This window comes from Crocodylus porosus, unplaced genomic scaffold (genome assembly GCF_001723895.1).
Source record: "Crocodylus porosus isolate Cpor-Errol unplaced genomic scaffold, CroPor_comp1, whole genome shotgun sequence".
Lineage (NCBI taxonomy): Eukaryota > Metazoa > Chordata > Crocodylia > Crocodylidae > Crocodylus > Crocodylus porosus.
The window spans coordinates 17891778-17914069 of record NW_017728920.1 but is presented as its reverse complement, the minus strand read 5'-3'; the positions used below and the strand labels follow the sequence as shown (position 1 = coordinate 17914069).

Sequence of the window (22292 nt, the reverse complement as noted above, 5' to 3'; positions counted from 1 at the left end):
AAAGTAATGCAGGATTGTTGAGCTGGGATACAACTACACAAGCAGTTTAATATAGGCAGGCAGCATTATTGTTTGTTTAGGAGATGACAAGAAATAGGACACTTAGTACTTTCCAGATAAACACTGCAACAATAGTGAAACTTCATCCAGAGACTTTTAAACCTATATTGAGCTCAATTATCATAACAGTGTCTATGCAAATACTTCAAGGATACCTGCATTTAGGGAAAATAACTTTCTTTAATGATTTGAAAGAAATTATTAATATGTAATATATCACCCTATTAAAATATACAACATGGATATTTATTGAGAATCACATTGTGGTTGGAGCTGTACAGTACATAGTGTGACAGGTGAATCCTGCCAGAAGGCTTTACAACCTAAACTAAACTTACAGACTAAAGTGAACATAATATAAGTGCCAGATAAAGGTCCAAACTCAAAATGAGCATGATATTTTTTATCATGGTATTCTGCAGATTAGATTTCTAGAAGTGATTTTTGCTGAAATGTTTTGTAGCATAAATTATTTTAAGGAGGATTTTGACTATTCCAGAATAATTGTGTCCTGATGCTAGACTAATGCCAAGGCAAAACGGATGACATTTAGTTGTGATACATGGTGCTCTTTTCCATTGTTCTTATTACACCAAACACTTAAGGAAATTGATGGTGTTATTTTGGCTGGTAGACACTAGATAGTAGAACAACATTTATTCTCAGTTAGTTAGAATAGTTAGTGAAAGACTACATTCTGATTATCTCAGAGAATTGATCTTAGCCATACAGAAAAGAAGTTTATAAATAAAACAGATAATTTTAAGTCTTTTGAACAAATTTATATATATGGAAATACAATGACGAAGGTTAAATCCTGCTTCCTGGAAATTAATGGATGTTTTGCCACTGACTTCAATGGAGCCAAATCAAATCTACATATAACTATATTCTCTGAAATGTTTGAGTCTGCTTCAAGAGGCAAATCTTTTATATGGATCTAAAGCCATTCAGAAGAAGCATGGAAAGAAAATGTATAATACCTTTTGTAGATGCAGAAACTGCCAGCTTTAAGTGTAAAGAAAAAAACACTTATTTTTAAGTATTTAAGTCTCTAATTTTAGGTATTTAAGTCTCTATTTTTAAGTATTTAGGTCTCTAATTTAATTTATAATTATCAGCTAAACACTTGATAGATTTTTAACAAAATAACCAACTGCCTCTTCATATAAAATAAAACTGCAAAACCTTTTCAGTGCATTGTAAAATACATCCTCCATAATCGAGCAGAAACAAACAGATTAGATTAAGTAAATTTGACTATTTAATTAAACGCCAAATTGAATTGATACATGTCATGTTTGCTATATATTTCAATTTTTATAGACAAACATGCATGACAAACTTCACCATCAGGACTGTTCACTGTCATTAACCAAGTACCTCCAAAGAGCTACATTCCCAGGTAAACTGTTTCCATATAATTAGTATAATCACACTGAAAGCAGTATCATAAGTATGGTATATTTGACTGTGGTTCTGCGCTTACTGCACATAATCTTTTGATATTAGACATTAGGGCAGGAAGGGACCTCGGAAGATCTTCGAGTCCAGCCCCCTACCCCAGGGGCAGGGAGTCAGCAGGGTTCATAGGATCCCAGCAAGATAAACATCCAAATTTCTCTTGAAGGCGTTCAAAGTAGGTGCTTGAACCACCTCCGGCAGCAGTCTATTCCAGACCTTGGGGTAGAGAAGTTTTTCCTTATGTCCAGCCTGAAACAGTCATGGAGGAGTTTGTGACCACTCAACCTTGTCATCCCTTGGAGCGCTCTGGTGAACAGACATTCCCCCAGACGCTGGTGAGCACCCCTTATGAATTTATAGGCAGCCACCAGATTACCCTTGAGCCTGCACTTTTCCAGGCTGAAGAGTCCGATAGCTCTCAGCCTCTCATCATAAGGTCTGTTTTCCTGACCTCTGATCATGTGTGTGGTTCTCCTCTGCACTCTCTCAAGCTTCTCCACATCCTTTTTGAATTGTGAAGCCCAAAACTGGATGCAGTACTTCAGCTGCGGCCTCACCAAGGCCGAGTACAACAGGAAAATGACATCCTGGGATTTGCTTGAGAAGCATCTACGGATGCAAGCCAGCGTTTTGCTCGCTTTACTAGCTGCAGCATCACATTGATGGCTCATGTTCATCTCGTGGTCAGTCATGACCCCCGAGTCCCTTTTATCCATGGTGCTAGCCAGTGTAGCACTGCCAAGCCTATAAGCATGATACAGGTTTTTCTTCCCACAGTGGAGAACCTTGCATTTTTTGGTGTTAAACACCATCAGGTTCTTTTCCACCCATTTTCTGAGCCTGTCAAGGTCAACCTGGATCACCCTTCTGTCTTCAGGTGTGGACGCTTTACCTCAAAGTTTTGTGTCATTGGTGAACTTGGCCAGTTCGCTTCTGACACCAATGTCCACATCATTAATGAAGATGTTGAATAGTATAGACCCAAGGACAGAGCCTTGAGGGATTCTACTGGTCACAGCACACCATGACAATTGACCCTGTTCAACCACCACCCTCTGGGTCCAACCACGGAGCCAATTCCCTAGCCAGTGGATTGTGGTGAAGCCGAGGCTGCAGTCAGCCAGTTTTGCTAAAAGGTGATCATGGGATACCAGATAGAAGGCTTTTTTAAAGTCTGACATCAATCTCTTGTCCCTTGTTCAGGTGATAGGTCACCTAGTCATAAAAGGAAATAAGATTGGTTAAGCAAGACCTACCTGCAACAAACCCGTGCTGGCTATCCCTCAGGATGTTGCCACCAGCCAGTCTGTCAAGAATGGTCTCTTTGATAATCTTTTCTAAGACCTTCCCTGGGACAGAGATCAGGCTGATGGGTCTGTAGTTTGTCATATCCACTTTCCTCCCTTTCTTGAAGATAGGCACCACATTGGCCTTCTTTCAATCTTCAGGCACTTTACCAGATCACCAGGAGTTCTTGAAGATCCAGAGGCTGAGCTATGATGCTTAGCTCCTGGCACCTATCTTGGAGAACGTCTGGTGCTTTTATGATTTTAATAAATGATTATAATATTATTTAGTTAAAATTGTTCACATCACTTTATGTCAGTATATAAAAATATTCTTGACCTAACAACCATCCTAACCAAGAAAAAAAAATGTACACTTTTTTTAAATCTACACCTCATTTTGAAAAAAGGTATCACTATTTTTTATTCTTTAATCTGCCCTTTTACACTGCTGCTAGTAGAACAATGTTGACATGAAGTTGCTTTGAGTTATAAAGAATAGATGCCAAGGACCATGTAGTAAATAATTCTGCTTAATCAATTTCATCCATATAAATTACTTACCTCATCCCCTATCACAAGTTCTTCCCTGGGACTGTGGAAGAGATACTCGTATAGTTTATAGTGTTGTAATAAGCTGAAAAACAGAAGAAAATGTAGCTCTAGCACTTAGAATGGAAGCATGATAAAAAAACTGTTTCAGTTGCAAGTAACGTCTTTCCAGGAGAAAGAAACCCCAGTAGTAAAAGAAGTTAAGCTTCAATATTTAAAACATTTCACATAATACATTTAAAGCATTCACATTAGAGGCCTGGGAAACATGACTTACGAGGAAAGGTTGAAAGAACTAGGTTATTTAGTTTGGAGAAGAGAAGATTTGGGGTGGGAGGGTTGATAACAGTCTTCAAATACCTGAAGGATGATTACATGGAGGATGGAAATTACTTTTTCTTTGTGGCTGCAGGGGGCAGAACTAGGAGCAATTTCCTCAAACTACAGCGGAATAAATTTACAAAGACTTTCCTATCTGACCATGAGGGTGGTCAAACATTAGAAGAGGCTACCTAGAGACCTTGTGGAATCTTCATCCCTGGAAATTCTCAAGGGCAGGTCGGACAAGCATTTGACTGGGATGGTTTAGTGAGGAATGATCTAACCTTGAGCAAGGGGCTAGACTAGATGTCATTGTAAAACTGAGTTTTAGCAAACTTAATATTGTGTCCTGAAAAATGACTCCCAAGGCAATTATTACCAGAGAATAATGTGACCCACAGTTTCTTCACTACTGAAGACAGAGCATAAGAAGAAAATGAAGCCATCTCAACTTTCAGATCAGAGGCTGGGTTGCCAGTACACTGAACATGTTTGAAAATTTACTGAGCCTCAACAGAAAACAAAGATGGCAGCATACGATACCATTTTTATGGTAACTTTGGATGTATACCCATATGCATCCTGTTTGACCATTCCCATAGCATATGCCACCACTGACTCCCAACTACTCCATGCCTGACTACAAAAAAATGGACCCGTGAAAAAACACTCAAAATGGCTCAGGTCATTCCTTACTTGATTTTGAAACAGACAAACACTCACTCCATCACCTTCAAAGAACTAATGTGTAGATTCCTATACAGCTCTGACTTCCCTTCCACGCTATGCAGTGTGTTTGCATTTACTAAGACATTGATAGAAGGTATTTTATTTTAGGTAACTGGCAATTTCAATAAAAAATAGAACAAAATCAAGTTTTTTGTCCTGCCTCAATTACCTACTAGGTAAACAAATATCAATTTATGCATGGATTATCAATTAAGTATACATTCTTAAGATAATAAGCAAAAAACATAAATATCATGTTTTTCACAGTGCCAACATCTTTAAAAAAATGCTTAACTTTTGTGAATATGGTCAAAAGTAAGTTCAACCGTAAGCTAGATACTACTAATGTCTGAAAAAAAATAGTTTACATCACAGAGATCTCTTTTAAAGTAGTTGACCCTATGGGGGGAAACTATGTGTGCGTGTGTGGGGGGGGGATAACATTTTAATGCTAGCAAAACAAACATTATTTTATAAACACTTCTTAACAATGTGGAAAAAATTAAGGTAATAACTTATTATGAGACTCCCCTAGAACCAGACATTTTAGAAATAGATCCATATAGTTACATATTTAGAATATTCAATTTTAATTTGCTTTCACAATTATATCTTTTCATTGCTAGCAGTATGAGTTATGCAAGAAGAGAAATAGGAACTGTCCCTGTATCAACAGGGTTGAGGTAGAGGGGGGGAGCTCTGACAAGGAGTGTTCAGCACATACTACTGCCATGAGAAGTTGGGCTTGCAAATATGCAGTGACATGGTCATGGCTCACAAGAAGGCCCTTCAAAAAAAGTTTTGGATTCCCAGAATAAAAAAGTTCTTCCTTAAAAGCTATGGCTTGTGATTTAGAGGAAGAAAGAAAAAATGTAAACTAAGTTATATATTCTTTCACAACATTGTAGAAAGCAGAGAATTGTTGTTCCACTGCATAAGAATGCAATAATAAGGTTTTTTAAATACTGGAAGAGCCAGAAAATCATTGCATGTTTTACTGAAAGGTTAGAGCAGGAAATAATCAACACTATGATATGACTACCTGCTACAGATCACCTCAGCTAGGGACAAACATTACACATAAACTGGTGTAAGTGATCAGAAACTGGTTTAAGCCTGTAACAGAACAGATGTTCAGTGCACATAAACCAGTTTGAAAATGGATGAAACTGGTTTAAGATGAACTTGTTTGAATCTAGCATCACACATAACTGATTTGGGTCAAACCAGTTTATACAATATCTGTCCCAGACCCCTTCCTGATTTAAATTAAAGCAGACTCCCCCAGCATCCCAACATGGCTGGGCTCTCTACTCCATGGCAGAGCTGGCCCCTCCCCTCTGCTTCCTGGCTGTAGCTATGGTAGATGTACCCCTGGGGGTATGCAAGACATCTTGGGGGGTGAAGAAATTGTGTAATGGTGGATTTAATTTTCATTATAATAATAATTTCATTTAAGGGGTTAAATATAAAATATATGTTGGTAGGGATACATGGGCAGCTGGTAAATCTGAAAAGGGGTACCCAATAAGAAAAAGTTTGGGAACCTCTGATCTACAGTATCCATTCATTTGAAGTACATTTTAATTATAAATCATCAGCAAAAATGCCTGCTATGGTGCAGTTTAAGATATAATATCACTATGTTTATACAGCTTTCATCACTTATCTGCAACTAACTCAGACAAGTTGCTAAAAATACACAAATGCACATATTTTTTGTAATATTTTAGTCAAGAACATTACAGAAGACAAAAAGTATGTTGAGAGCGTTATAGATATTTAAGAAATGATTACTAATTTTTGACTCATTAGTAAAAATAAGTTTTAAGCCTTATTTTATTTATTAAAATAGCTGGGAAAGAAGCCAGACTGACAACATTCAGAAATCAATTCCTCTTCTTGTAACTGCAAACCCTTTATGGAATTTTGTTGAGGATTATGTTATATGTAGAGATAATTTTATTAAATTCCTATAAACATAAATGATTACTTTTGGCAGCTCGGAATCCATTCTTTACCAGAGCTGTGTTTAACCTGGCACCCTTAATTCTACAGTAAGAAAAGAAATTCTCCATTTAATGGTCTTTAAATCAAATCATATAGACTGTAGAACATCAGTATTAATCCTCAAACAGGTTCCCCCCCACACACACACAACATGCACGTTAACATGATTTTTCCTTGTTTCTGTTGTTAACAACAGTGATATATTTGTGCCTGTTATTACTAACAATTGCACGGAAGTATCTTTACTCATGTAAGCAAGTGTTTAAAGACCTTAAAGGATGTCATGTAGGAATATGAAGGTGATTAACACTGACATATTTTCCTAGCTCAACTCTTTCCTGAAAGAAAATGTCAAGAGATATGTTGACGTGTGTTTGCCCAGGGAGACAAGATGAAAAAGATTATAACTGTCACCTTTCACCAAACTTGAAGGTGTCATTATAGCTGCTGCACAGTTTGTGCCAGTATAGTTAAGCATTTGTCCCCATTTCCATTATAAATCCCATGGGTTAAAGCTCTACTGTAAAAATTTGATCTGAACTGAAACATGGCATGTTATTTTGAGTAAACAACTCCCCCCATAACCCTATTATTTAACATCAATCAAGTGAAAGAAAAATAGAAAACTCTTATAATACCGCATTAATTAAAATGTAATAAAAATCACAGTTATGTTTTTGAAAACAGCCTTGACAAAACTGGAGTGTTACAATATAATTTAAAAGAAATTATATCATTTGCTGAAGTAACACATTTTATAACTAGTTCTATGCTATGTGCTTCAGTATGTATAGGCACTTGTAGTACATGTGCTTACTCAGTCATTTCCGAAGGATTTTTAACTTTTGAGCAGGCTTGATAGCCAGCTGAATATTCTGTTGATAAATTTGTGTGACATGAGCCGATTCTCACTGACGCTGACATTTCAAATGAAGTAGGACTGGATTTCTAATCTACACTAACATCTGTACAAGATTTACTTCATAGACCTCATCAGTATGAATATATGGTTACCCAAGACCAATGTGATCTTTCACACAAAGAACATTTTGTTAGACCCGGACTCCATGCAGCGCCCAACAACTAGGGAGACGATGGTCCAACTGCTCATTAGCCAGAGCAGACAGGGAGCAAACTCCAGCACACATTGCTCACAACAGCTTTATTCAGAATGGAGACAGCTTCGGGCGAGCTCCCTCACAGACGCCCAGTCTATGAACACGGGGAGCAGGAACAAACAGTAGCTTTTCCCAAATTTATACACTTTGGTTTATGCTCATTACCATTCATTCTACCTCTGTCCCTCCTGTGTTCCACCCACTTCTCCTCCCATCTTAAGCTCTGCCTCTGTTTACTGTTTGCTTCATTAGCACGGAATTTCCTATGCATTTTACTCATTTACATGTCTTTTTGCTAAGAGCGCATGTCTAAGATCTTGACTTCTCTTCTTCGGTCAACGGGAGAACTTTGACCAAAACGTGGAAGCTTCTGGAGGCTTCTTCACAAATCACCATTCACCTTTTTGCATATGTTCATCTTGGATTCTGTTACCAGTTACATGTCATTTTTCACATTCCAATCTGTTTTTCTGTCTCATGTTGTACCAACTTCCACATTCCTCAGACCTTTGTATCTTATCTTGTTGCTTCCTGTAGCTGGTTCACAGCACACAGACCTATACAGACTCACTTGCTGCTTTTTCTTAGAAAATGGTTGACACAGTTAAGATGGTTACTTAGCATAAGCAAATGGCTGGCTTAACTATCATTCTGCCTTGTGGTCAGCAGCTCTGCTAGGCCACAGGTTAAAGCTTTGTATTCAGCTGCAGATTCAATGCTCCCTGAAAATCCAAAATATTGTCACCCTAACACATTTAACTCTCATGTGAAACCTCTGGAAAGGAATAACAAAGCAAAAAAAGGTGAACAAGACATAATAAAAGCCAAGGAACCTTGCAAGTTTAGGACTTGAGGGGGTGGAGGGAGAGCTGTAAGTTCCCCTCACCCCCAAACAGAGATTCCCCTTGCTGTATGGAATTCTCCCTGTGATCACAGTATAGCCTTAAATAAAGAAAAGCTGGCTCTGTCAGTTCTGATTCAACCACAACGCGAAGTTTGATTTCTTCCACACTCCAGCTCTGAGAATAGGGCATTAAATGGCTGTGAAGGCAAGCCAAATTAAAAAAAAGGAAATAGTTTCAGATGATGTGAGGAGGGTGGTACTCACTCCATCTGTATGTGGACCTTGGGGAACCCTAGCGGTGGGAGGTTCACCTTCAGGAACACCAGCTGCTCCACCAAACCAGGATCCAAGGAGGTGCAGTGGGGTGCCACTATATCATCAGCAATACTGAACACCCTCTTGCTTGGAACACTGGTGGATGAACAGGACAGGTGTTCCCAGGCTACAGTGGCCAGATCAGGCCCCCTCTGACTGTGGCTTGCCCAGTAGGCCAAGGGGTTACACACCAGGGGCTCCACCTCCTCAGTGAGATAGGTAGCCACCAAGGCCTAAGCACTACCTGCCTGATGGTGGGGTCTGGTGCCTCTGGACCCCACCATGGAAGCCATCCCCTTGGCCCACATTGGCAGCACCTGTGGTGGAGAAGGAGACTGGCTGGTGGATGATGTGTTGGCATGGGATAGTGAATCCCCCTTTTCCACGTCCCCCTACCTCCACTCTTCTGCCTCCCTGACTCTTTACCAGCAGCACCTCCATTGACTGATTCAGACTTTGGCTGCTGCATATGCTGCCCTTCATCCTTGGGTCACACATGGTGGCCAGCATATGTACTATACTGAACCACAAGGGATCAAGCCATTTCCTGATGCCCTCCTTCAGCCACCTCACCAGTGCTTGGACATCTGATGACAGTGGCTTGCCCCAGCCAGGAACATTGGTCCCCTGGAACTCCTCCATTTGGTTCTCAAGTTCCCTCACTACAGGGATCTTCTGGCTAAGGAGGGCATCACCAGCACTGAGAGTCTTGGTGGCCTCAAGGAAGGGCTTGGGACCACCAAGATCTGGGAGATGGTATCCCACTCATCTCTGTTAAGGGGGCTGCTGATCCTAATCTCCCTGAGCAAGGCCATCTCATAGATGGCCTTCTGTTGTTCCACCAGCCTCTCGAGTAACAGGTATGTGGAGTTCCACTGAGTTTCCACATTCTGCATGATTTTGTGCTGTGGGATGCTCAGCTCTGTCTGTCTGTCTCGCAGCATCTTGGCCCCCTTGATGCTGCAGTGGAAGTAGCTGCCACCTTCCTGCATTTTGAAATGAGCTTGCTAATGGTGCTGGTGCCATCACCAGCAGCCCTGTCCCCCTCCAAGGCATCCCTGACAATGAGGTGGAACTTGTGTGCCACACAGCGAAGCCAACCAAGTTGGTATCATGGACCGCCTTGAACATGTTCGCCCCATTGTTGGTGACCATGAAACCTTGGGTGAGCTCACCCTGCCCAACAAGCCACCCTTGCACCAAGTGGTTCATGGCTCCCATGATCTCTGCTGCCATGTGGGACTCATCCATCACCTCAACTTGAAGGAGAGCCCACCAACAGCCTGACTGGTTGCACCAGTGCCCTGTGAGGGAGATGTATGCATGATCTCCACCCTGGCTACTTCAGATGTTCGAGGTGAAACGTAAAACCACCTGCAGACCTGCCTTACACATCTCCTCCCTCAAGTACTCCCTGCATGCCTCATACAGGGAGGATACCACCATCATGTGGTGGTACATGCGGGCTCTTGGTATGATGGGTCCATGAGCGCCATGAGCTGCCTAAACCCTGGGTGCTTAACTAAGGAGAAGGGCTGGCCATTCACTGCAAGCATCTCCCCAATGCTCTGGGTGATCTTGCTCTCCCTTGCAACGTGCCCTGCTTTCTGTCTGCCTTTCCCCCATTGTTCTAGGGTGGCTTCCCTCTGCTTTGGGGGAACAAGGGGTTTTGGAGCAAGTGGGGGACTTCTCTTTAGGCACACTCCCACTGATTCCAGGCTGAAGAGGAGCAAGAGCAAGAGGGTGGTGCCTACAGAGATCCATCAGCATCCTTGTGGTGCTCATGTGTTGTGTTCCCTTGCCCAGGTGGTTCTGGCTCAGCAGTGCAGGCAGAAAGCACATGTGGAATCATCTACCAGCTAAAAATGATTCCAGACCACACTACCTACTCTCTTCTGGGGTGCGGGTGCATGTGTGGTTGCTGCAGTTGCCCCCTCCTCAGCAGGCAGAAGCACAACAACAGGAGGAGCAGACTCAGCTGAGCCGCTTGCCTCCACACCCTCTATCTCAGCCTCCTCTGAAGTGCCTTTTGTTGAAGGAGACCTGGCTCTAAGGGAAACTTGAGGGGTGTGGAGCGCAAACTCAGTTGATTCCCTCTCCTTCCCCAGACCTTCCCTTGATATAGCACTTGGATCCAGATCCAGCTCTTCCTCTGACACTGGAAGGCTCAGCATTGAAAGTGAAATGGAGGTGGAGGAGACTGTCATGCTGCTGGTGTTGTTTGTTGTCATGATGGTGGTGCGGGGGTTATGGCTGGTGCTCTTGGAGGCAATGCAGACTCAGGCACAGGCAGTGGCACTGGCTTTGCTCCCCTTTCCTTGCTGCCTGTACAACTAATGGAAGCTTCATGCCTGCTTGTTGTAGTAAAGAGGCTGCATCTCTGGTTGGGGGTGAGGGGAACTTACAGCTCTCCCTCCACCCCCTCTTGTACCCCTCCCTGAAGACTTCCCAGCTGCCTTTCCAGCACACTTCATGGTGTGTTTCATAGTGTCTTGTCTTTGCCTTTGTGTGCTGGAAAATCTGTCTTTTCTTCTGAAATGTTATGTATCTGATTTATGTAATATATGTAGATAAGTGCATGTATGTGTATTTATTTAATATATGTAGGTATGTTTGTATGTATGTATTTATGTAATAAATATAATAAAATATATAAATTTATGCATGTGTTTTCCTATATAAATGCTATATTATAATATGCAATATAAGTATGCTGTACTACCCTGCACAGTGTATGGAATGCACACTGTAAGGGAAAGCACAGATTTGAAAAGAATCAAAATAGACTAAACAAAAAGAGGATTTTTGGGGAGGAATAAATTTAAAGGAATCAATCAATTACTATAATAACAAAATAAAAGAGTATAGAAACTAAAGCAAAAGGTATTGCTGAATCCCACTTACTAGGCTAGCAAGTTGTCTAAAGCTGCTCAGCTTCTGGAAGACAGCTCAGTAACTGACTCCAAGGCAGAAAGCTGCTCAGTTCAAATAATGCTGCTTTTTATGCTGTTTTTCCTATCCCTCCCTCAAATCCCTGTGATTGGAAGGGACCTTGGGGAAGGACCACAATCACGGGCCAGCTACACAGTCAATATTAGAGCAGTCCTTTCCCCCTCTTCCCCCTCCCCCTCCTTCCCTGTTTCTCTTCCCAGCTTCAGCTTCAAAATTTGAAATGTTTCGAAACTTTCAGAGTATTTTCATTGCCCTCGTTTCATTTCAAAGCCCTTCATTTCATTTTAATTTTGCTGTTTTGAGCTCAAAACTAATCAAAACAGCATCAAAATGAAACAGCCAGTGAAATTTCGTGCAGCCCTACTCTCTACTATCTCCCACCCCTTCCAAAGGTGGATGGATACAGCAGCTGTGGGGAGACTAATACCTATCATGTGCCAACACCAGTGGTATGGCAGTGATATGGCAAAGAGTGCCTTCTGCCCTTTCACTCCTTTGCACAGGGGTGAAAGCTGGGCCAGGCTCTAATTTATATTTGTTTCCTTTTATATATAAAAGATATTACTGACTGCACTCGCTTCTCTTTTGCCAGAGATGGATACATTGTATAGGTTGTTTGGGAAAAGCAACATGCTGCTACTGTCCAGAATGCCATTTTACATAAAGTGTTACTCATTTTCTTCATCCATTCATGGGACTCTCCCATAAAAACACTGTACTTCCTATAACTTCAAAATTCATCATTTTCATGAGTAGCACTTTTTTCTTATATCCTTGTACCTGAGGACTTAAGTGTGCGACTTCAAGCACCTGAGAAGTTTACTCAGGGCAACAGGGGCACTCAAATGCTTAAAGATTTTGTATGTGATTTAGTATCTTGCCAGACTGGGTTCTACACTATTACATTTTTTAATGGACTCATTAACATTACTTTCTACACTCCACTCTCCATCTCACTCACTTTCACTCACAAAAAAAGAGTGAAAACTTTCTGCTATATTATCCAGTAATTCACATTACTCCCTGAACTCTTAACACATTAACACCTGAAACTAGTTTTAAAGACACTTTAGGTGGCTTAAAATGGTGCCACTGCAGGGCAGGTTTATCTCTGACCTGTATTATCCAGCTCATAGTCCATCAATGTGTTGCCATTCCCCAGAGATGAGCCACTCAAGTTGCAGTCCCCCAGCATCCCGAGATGCAGTGTTCCCTCCCGCACCCTCCTGTTCTGTGTGGACAAACTTTCTACTCCCTGAACATTACTGCTGGGGGCGGGGGCGGGTGTCTGGCACCAAGCCAACTTTTCCCTCCTGTCTCTAGAGGTGTGACCTTCCCACCCTGCAGAGCACATGCCAGTTAACCAGGTCACAGGACATGGGTCCAGGAGTGGGTTCTAGGGGGCAAAGGGGAAGGGAGAACAAGGTTAATGGCTTGATCAGGTCCCTATAAGCTGGGGCTTCCTTCCCAGGGCAGAGGCAGTGGCTCCCCGAAAAGTAACTTCCCTCACTGCTCCCACCTCTCAGCTACCCTAGAAAGCATTACTAGCACCTCTATCCCAAATCCTAATTTACACAGATTCACAGAAGTTTAGGGTTGGAAGGGCCCTCGTGAGATTTATTAAAACATGAGACATCCTTTAAATTTACTTCCTCTATTTCTTTTTAAATTATTTTTTTAAATTTCTCTTTATTTTACCCTTCAGTGGCTGACTTTTCATTTCACCACTCTTGCCCTACCCCAACTTCCTTTCCACCTCCTGTTTTCATTATCCATCTCCATCCCATTATCCATCCCTCTGCCTCCTCGCTGCATATTCCTACCCCCAACCCATCTCTCACCCCCACCATCACCTAGAGCAGGAATAGATGCCTCTCCTGATTCACTAGTTCTGTAGTGGCAACATACAGCTGTAGCTCCTAGTCAGACCCTTGCTTGTCAGCCTTCTAGTTACAAGTCTCAGCTATACAGGTCAAGGACAGTCAGAGAGGGCTTTTGGCCTTAAGGTGCAATTGCCCAAACTCAAGCTAGCACTAACACTGATCAACATCTGAGCAACTCAAAGTACAACATGTAACAAGGCCCTAAGAAACAAAACAGGTAACCTTCCAAACATCATGAACTGAGAGAGTGTTAATCCAAATCTGAATTCCTTAGTTTCTGTCATCTGAATCCTGATCTTCAGTTTTGTCAGGTATTTTTTTTTTTCTTTTCCCTTTTTACATTTTGTGTGTAGGAGATTGTGGCAAAGTACAAACATGTCTAATGAAATGACTTCACCTCATTTTACTGACAGATCCCTTAATGTTATTGTAATAATACAAACATAACTGAAATTGGAAAAAAATACCTGATTTTCAAGTAACTGATTACAGCCTTGGCTTGATCAACACTGAAGAAATCTAAGTCACCACTGTTTCCTGAACGAGGTTCTCCTATTCCAACCATTGTTCTCCCAAGCTCTTTTATGTTGTCTTCTAGTGTCATATGTTTGGCTACAAAGCAATTCAGAAGAAAAAGAAAACTAAACAAAAATGTGATAGATTTTTTTTGGCATATTATGTTGTAAGACTTCGAGGCTTGAAAAGTTGTATTTGAAGCCATGTAGAATATAAAAAAAACCTCCTGAACAAACATTATTGCTTCTTGTCATTATTCTTACCTCAAACATTAGCATTCACATTTACAAAATGATCAGTAACCACTGTAAGGATAAGAGCAGTGATGTATTCAAATCTCTGAGTTGATCTTTTACTTATTCAAATATCTTACATAATTAAAAACACAGAAAGTCAGGGCTGGATTCTAATTCTAGATGCAGTCTATATATAGACGTATATCTTAAAAATGTCTCTGTTCTTGCTCACGTACTGTAATGGACTATTCTTTTGATACAGCCCATTGTAACATGAATAAGAAATAGAAGAATCATACACAATTGTGTATTCATTTTTTAGATATATTTACAAATTATCCTTCTTGATTATAATTTTACTTTGTACTTGAATCAAAAATCAACATAGACACCATGTTAAACTTTTATTAATCTTATCAAATTAGTGGAGGTTTACAATGACACAAAGGAAGGCTGGGCACCTAAATCATATAAGAAGTTATATAAGTTAGGTATGCCATTTGAAAATTTCTCCTTTGGCCATTTAAGACAGGCCACAGTGTAACAGATCTTTCTCCTACATGTCTGAATTTTGGGAGCATGCAACTGTAGAAATAAATGTTGAAATGAGAAATATCTTTTGTTGTGGAAGCCTGGATAAGTCCTTTCAATTGATACATCTGGTGGTATTGTTATTAATTTTGGTTACTGGGGACAGAAATCAATAATATGAAAAACTAGATCAACTAAATCTGTATATCAGGATATGTCTCTCTTGGATACAGTGTGTCTTCAGTTACAGAGCAGGCATTAACAACAAGTTAGAAGGAATTCTCTCACTGGATAATAGAGTTGAAAGAACAAACTGAATATTAGGACAGCAAATGAAAACAGAGGAGGTACTAAAAGGTAGATATCATCCTATTCTAAGGAAGTATTTTCAAGTTTTTCCTTTTTCATTCAACCAGTACATTTCTTTGAGTTACTTTTAACTTTTACAATCCTCGGTGCACACTGCATACAGTAATATAGTATTCAAGTTTCCTCAAACTTCAAAGAGAATTGGATAGAGACATAGTTGCTATCTAGTTTGTGGAGGATATAAAGCATAGAAAAAAAGTTTCATATTACTTTATCTCCAGAAATTCCTTGCCCGTGACCAAGTTGGGGTTTGATTCCCTCCTCTTTCACTCATTATCAATTAGGAATAGCCCTCTTCAAGTAAACTGAACTACATGGATGTAAACTGGAGGACATTATGTTTCAGAAATTACTTTTGGGACCTGATTTTGAAGTCTGTTTTTCTTCCCCACAACTCTAGTTTTCCTTAAATTCTTAAGATTGTACACAATAGAAAATGAATATTACTTCCATAGTATACCTACACTTGAATTAGTAACCGGAGGATTAAGGAAACAGAAGTGACAGCTATGAAGACATCCCCTATTCTGTCATTATGGGCACATACAGATGTTTGGGGAGGTTAGAAGGAGGTTAGTTGGCATTAAAAATGGCCACCCGATCTAACTTGGTTCACACCGGTGCAGCCCTTACACTTAGACCCCCTAGTTAGGTGGATCTAAGTGTGAACTAAATTTAAGTTGGATCAGTCTAAAAAAATTACCAACCCAATCTAAGTTAAATGTACCTCAGAGTAGTGTAACTTAGACTGGGTGAGGTGAGACCAATCTAACTGAACTTCTGTATAGTTCCCAGCACACCCCTAGGCCTGGGAAACCCAATTGCTGGCCCCAGCCACAGAGATGCACTTTTCTTAGCCCCATCCCCCAGCACCAGAGTATTTTTAGGCTCCCAGCCTCTCCCCCCAACTCCAGACCAGCCAGCGCCCCCTCCTCCCCCCACCCCAAATGCCACAAATCGCTTCTGGAGTCATTTGTACCAGCAGTCAGTGGTGCCAGGAGCTGAGGAAGGAAGTCAGGGTGGGGAGAAGGGTGGGGTTCAGGGAACTAGTTTGCCAAGAGGAAGTATTTTTTGAGGGGGTGGGGAACTAAAAATACTTCCTGGTCCCAGGGGGTGGGGAAGAGAGTTTCCCCCATCCCCCAAGCCCTTTGTAAACCCTACAAACCCCTGATCCTGCCAAACCCTCCTGGATCCCAACAACCCCCCGTGTGGACCCCACTTGCTCCCCCAATACTCCTGCAGACCCCACTTGCCCCTCAACCCCCACAATCCCTCTTGTGGACTTTGCCTGCCCCCCTCTGGTTCCCCTCATGAATCCCACCATCCTCCTCAATACCCCCTGTGGACCCTGCTAGCCACTTGATCCTCCCCATGGACCCCAATAACCCTCCTGTTCTCCCCCAAGAAATCCCCCCAAGCCCTCTCCCCCACTAGTCTCTCCCCATCCTGACTTGCCTTAGATTGGGTGGCCATTTTTAATTCAATCTAAACTCATCAAATGTCTGTATATCCCCAAGGTTATGCACAGGTTACAACAGGACCTTCCATGAAAAAATGAGAATACTTCTAATAACAAAGATCTCTCTTTTCCTGGGAAAACTTGAATAGCTGTATGCTCCTGAGGACCCCCAGTACCCTCCAATGCCCTACTCTTCCTCCCTTCCTGTTGGACGGAAGGAGGGAGGGACTGCCCTGACTCCTTGGTAGTCCACCCAGCACCGAGCTGTCAGGAAGTCCTGTGGAGATCTTGCTGCATTGTCCTGCAGCTGGAACCTTCCTGGACTTGGACAAATCCAGCTGTGGGAGAATCCCCCCTGCCTAAAGCACATCTCTGGGTGACTCAGAGTTTGTGTGGGGCAGGAGGCAGTGTAGCTATCCAGCAAAAGCATGGGAACCTGTCTGCCATGGGAGCAGAAGGGTGCAAAGAAGCAGCTCCTTGAAATTTGCAGCACTGGAATTTAATGCTTGTTGCTAGCCAGTACAAGTTATTGTGGATTTTGATACTAAAATACACATACCAGGCATACATTGTAACTTGCAAAGACTAGAATGGCAAAAAGAAACACGATGAATTTTTCATAATCTCTTCTGCAGTCCCTCAAACTTTAGAAAAAGAGGTTACACATCACAATTATTATTATTTATATGGACTCTATTCACCACCACAACAAGTATGCACTTGAAAATTATTTATTATTTTTAATAATAATAATACTTTAATTATTTATTTGTTTGTTTAAGCTATCAGGAATCCAGAGATCAAAGTGTGAATATCTATTACTGGTATAATAACAAACTCATTTCCCTTATTGCTTTAATTCTCTGCTAATCCTGACCTTTAGTTCTTTGTAAAGGAAACACATTAAAAAAAAAATCACACAATGACAATCTCCATAATTTGGGTGCTTCACCCTTTTCCCCCTCCCTAGCTCTCAATCCTAATCTCTTTGTCTACCCAACACCAGATTCCTGGGTTATGAGTCCCCATCTCCACCAAGCTCCCAGTTCCTGTCTTCTTGTCAGCTAGTCACCCCCTCAACTCCAGTTTCCTAGTCCCAGTTTTTCTTTCTACCCTGTGAACCCCACTTCAGTTTTCATGCCTCTCCATACTCCTTGTCCAACATTGCTCCTCCTTCATCACTTCATCCAGTTTATGTCCTCTGTCTTTAAATATGGCAGCTTCCTTCTCCTTGCCAAGCAAGAAAACAGAGGCTCATTGCTTTCAGTCCAGATACCTGGACATAGTACAGCCTGTGGCAACCCAAAGTAAGGAAAGTCCTGTTTCCACCATGGGCTGCAGCATGTCCAGAAAAATGATTTTTTTACATAAATTAGCTGCTAAAATCTGAACACTGAAAAATGCATCTGAATGGTTATCTCAGGACTGCATCATTGAATCAATGGCAGAAAAAGTGGCAGTGCATTCAGCTGCTCACCAAAGCCCTGGTTAAAAGGACAATGTGTGTACACACCAATTCTGAGAAATTTCCATTTCAGGACAACACAGGCACATCTGTTGTCCAGGGACTTCTGTTCCTAGCCTCAGAAATGTATTCTCTGGCTTCTTTAAAATAATACGTTTAGATGCCAAACAGGAGAATAAACAGGAAATATATCACTAGATATACCTCATTCAATGTTCTCCCCCTAAAGTAAGACTGCTCAACCCCCATCCCACAGGCTAAATCCAGCCCATAAAGCCATGGCATCTAGCCCACAGGGACCCCCACGGGGTGGAAAATTTGGCAGCAGAAGAGTGCCACCACCCCTCCCCACTGCCGAATAACCAAGCTCCATGTAGCTGGATACAGCCCTGCCCCAGCTAATACTGCACAGCTGCTTCCCTGTCACCCAATCCCTCTCCCCTCCCCCCCCATGCATCTGGCTCAAGGTTGGGCCACCCACATATGGCCAGACCATGGTCAAGCCACTCCCTATGCCCCATCCCCCCCATCTGCTTTGCAGCACGGTCACTCCCTACCTCCCCCAAGCATCCACAGTGACCCTTCTCCTCTCCCTACCCCACACCCTGCAGCACTATCTTGCCCACAGGGTGTAAAGGCTGGGCATCATTGCCCTAAAACATATACCCCTGCCATAGTCATTTACAGGTGGATCGACCATTGGTCTGCTTCATCATGGCACTCCTTATGTTCTTATGAGTCTTTTTCATTTTTCACAGACCAAGGACACACACTTCCTTGAAAATTTCATCCCAACTCCAAATTTCTTCATAACTCCATGATATTTAGATTCTTCTGGTGCTTATCACTTTTCATTTTTGCATGTTGCTGGTATATTTAGCCCATAAATCTGTAGCAAGCCTATATACTTTATCAGAAACACCATATCTGACATTCAGAAATCTGTTTAAAAGCTGACCTCCAAAGATGAAATGAATGCATTCCACTTACTGTACTGTAGCCTAGTGTTACAGGTTGAACTGAATGTCTCTAACAGCAATGTCTCAAATGTGCCCAAGGCTACAAAGAGTCACTGCCAGCACTGGAACTGGAACTCACGATTTCATTGCTCTTATTCTATTATTATCAATATTATTATTTATATCAAGACAGCACCCTACTCTTCATGGACCATGGTCCCACTGTGCAAGGCACAAAGAACAAAGAGACAGTCTGTTAGAACAAACTGTCATACCCTCTAACCAAAGTTTAACTGCATTCAACAAGAGCTATATCCATGTACAATGCACAGCAGACTGATACTCTTGAGGAAAATCAATCTTTCAATAATTAGTTCTAATAAAAAATTAAGAACTTATTAAAACAATTAGTTTAGAGAACATTCCCATTTTCAATTTAATTAAATATTTTTAAAATTATACTTACTGCTGAGGTTTTCCAACAAAAAGTTTAATAGTGCCATGAATCCCGAAAGTTGAGTAAGATTGAAATTCATTTCTTTAGCCCACCAAAATCCCAACAGATAGTAGTCTAGTATGACAGCTTCTTTCAAAGATGTCTTTAGTTGCTTAAAATTCAGGAACTCTTCTAGTTTTCTATGGGATATAATTGAATAATAGGTACAAAATTAAGCAAGATATTCTTACAGTATGGATACAAACATATTTTAATCACTTTAAATGAAAGTGTGCAGCAGCTCTTATGATTTAACTGTTATGCCTCCATGATTCTGTAGCAATACAAGTTAGCTAAACTGCCCTAAACTTGACCCTGAATAAAGCAGGATTATCCATGGAGGTCTTTTACTACCTAATAGTGATACAGAATCATGCAGTTCAGATACTGGTATCCTTTGATATTGCTACAACTGTTACACCTTTATTCTGTTAGCAATCACAGATATGTTCCTGAGACTGGAGTCAGCTATACTAATTTGTATATTAGTGCTCATTAGAGGACATATCCATAATTAGAAAAAAAATCCACAAATTTTTAAACAGCAGTATATAAATATGCTAACATACAATTTATAGATATGACCATATTTATCCAAATCCAAGACAACTTCGAATTTAAAAGGACACCCAAATAATTAGATTCTATGTGTGGAAATTTTTTAATTTGTTATAATTTTCCACATACAGAATCTAATTACTGGACGGTTGTCTTCAATTCATTCTCTCCAACACTGTGATGAGAAAAGCAGTGGCAGGAGGCAAGGGGCCAAATCCTGCCCTTCAACCCCCATGCCTTGCTTTCCCTGTGCCTGTCCCCACTGACTCTTGCCCCACCCCACTGTGCCTGTGCATGGCCATCTTCTGCTTGCTCCCTCCCAAAACCTACCCCCCACCCCCAACTCCTGCATATCTTCTGCAGTGTTTCAGTTCTGGCTCCACCTCCAGGACAGTAAGCACTGGTGACCCCAGCCCTGGCCCAGCCTAGCCCAAAAGCAGCAGTGGCAGCTCCAGAGCCAGAGCCAAAGCTAAAGGGAAGGAAAGGAACAGGGGAGGAAGAGGGGGTAAGCTGCATGGCCATCCCCATACTCTCCCCAAGCCACGCACTGCAGGTCTCCCCCATGCACCTCCCCACTGCGCAGTCTCCCCTGTACACCCTCTATCCCCAACACACAGTCTTCCTTATGCTACCCCTACCAGGCATCCCCTTCCCTGCCACGAGCTACCGTGGCCCAGCTCCAGCTTCAGCCCTAGACCCAAAGCTAAGCCACTGCCCTGCCCTGGGTGAGTACTCAACTTTAAGACAAGACCTGTTCTCCTCCATGTTGACTGAGGGAAGAAAATTTGTCTTGATTCAAGTATTCATGTGCATTTTCAAAAAAGAGATGGTGTGAGTGACTTAATGTTTGTATCAATAGAGGCAGCTGAGAACTTCTTTTTTATATGAGGGTAGTTCTTCTTGTCTTTAGGGTGAAGTTTGGGAAGGAATAAAATAACAAAGCCATATTTCTCCTTCAGAGTAAATATATAACAAAAATAAAGGAGATCCAAAATTACAAATTACTGAGTGAAGCATAGCTCAAAAGTCAAGAAAGAGCTTTAATTTAAGTAAAGGAGGGTAGAAAGGAAAATATAGTAAATGCATTTTCATATGAACCGACTAAAGGAGCTGGAGCTCCACTTTCCACAGTCATAAATACACCCAAAAGCATAGCTGAGGTTACACATCACAACCACATGACTTAGGCAGTGGCAATGCATAGGGGGTGCACCCCCTGAGAGTGCTCGTGGACACCCTGAAAGGCAGCATTCTCTGCTTACGTGATGAGCAAGGGCGGCAGGTGGGAGCGCTGGTGCCCCCCTTGAAAGTGCCGGCTGTGGAGTTGGGGTGCTAGGGAAAGTGCCACTGGCACTTCCAGGCTCACCTCTGGCCCTTCCTGGTGTGCCACTGACACTTCAGTGTCAGCGCATATGACTAGCAGGGGGGACTCCCCTCCCCCTGTCCCTGACTCAGGAGGCAACAGTCGCCCATGAATTCAGGAATAAATGTGTGCAACAGAACCACACCCTGGGGCAGCTGTGATGTAGCTTCTGCCCCACTCAGCTCCCCAGTGTACCCTCCCTTTTACTCTTTCCTGCCACGCCTTGATGGAGTTATTTTTTTCTGTTGTACAAGAGAGGCTGCCCTAGGGTCCCTAAGCAAGCCCTATCCTGCCTTGGCCAGTGAGTCCCTCCCATACCCAGCTCAACCTAGTCCTGTTTTTCAATGCCCTAAGTAGGGCCCCCCTTGGTACCATCACTGCTTCAGGGCACCAGTCACCTTGAGGGCTATTCATGGTCTCCTTCTACCCCTACAGACAAGCCCATACCTTGCAGGTATTATTCCTGATCCATGCACTAGCAGAAGACTTTACCCTACACAGACTCCCTGTCAAGTCTTTAGCAATGCAATTCCAATGGAGTTGTGGGTATGAGATCATAGAGAGAGTGGAGCCACCACTCTGCACAGAAAGGTAGATAACCGTAGGCAGAAGTTTGCAGTATGATATAGCCTTAGAACTTAGTGAACAAAGAAAAATAATATTGTAATATTCTTCAAATAATTAATTTGAAAAATAGAACAAATAAGCTGATTTCAGCCCAGCTCTATAAATGGGGAAATTAACTTTTTTAATGTTCCATTGAGTAAACTTCAAAAAATACTGTGAAATTCAGTAACTGTTCAATA

General features: G+C 41.8%; 1 protein-coding gene across 1 annotated transcript in view; it reads right to left on the bottom strand.

Moving 5' to 3' along the window:
• CUNH10orf107 (chromosome unknown C10orf107 homolog) overlaps window positions 1–22292 on the bottom strand; it is a 141111-nt gene that overhangs the window by 87169 nt on the left and 31650 nt on the right. The window contains exons 3-5 of the mRNA XM_019538634.1: window positions 19536–19705; window positions 14002–14146; window positions 3375–3447 (exon numbers count right to left, since the gene is read on the bottom strand). Coding sequence (XP_019394179.1) covers window positions 3375–3447; window positions 14002–14146; window positions 19536–19705 — 388 coding nt within the window. The remainder of the gene's footprint in view (window positions 1–3374; window positions 3448–14001; window positions 14147–19535; window positions 19706–22292) is intronic.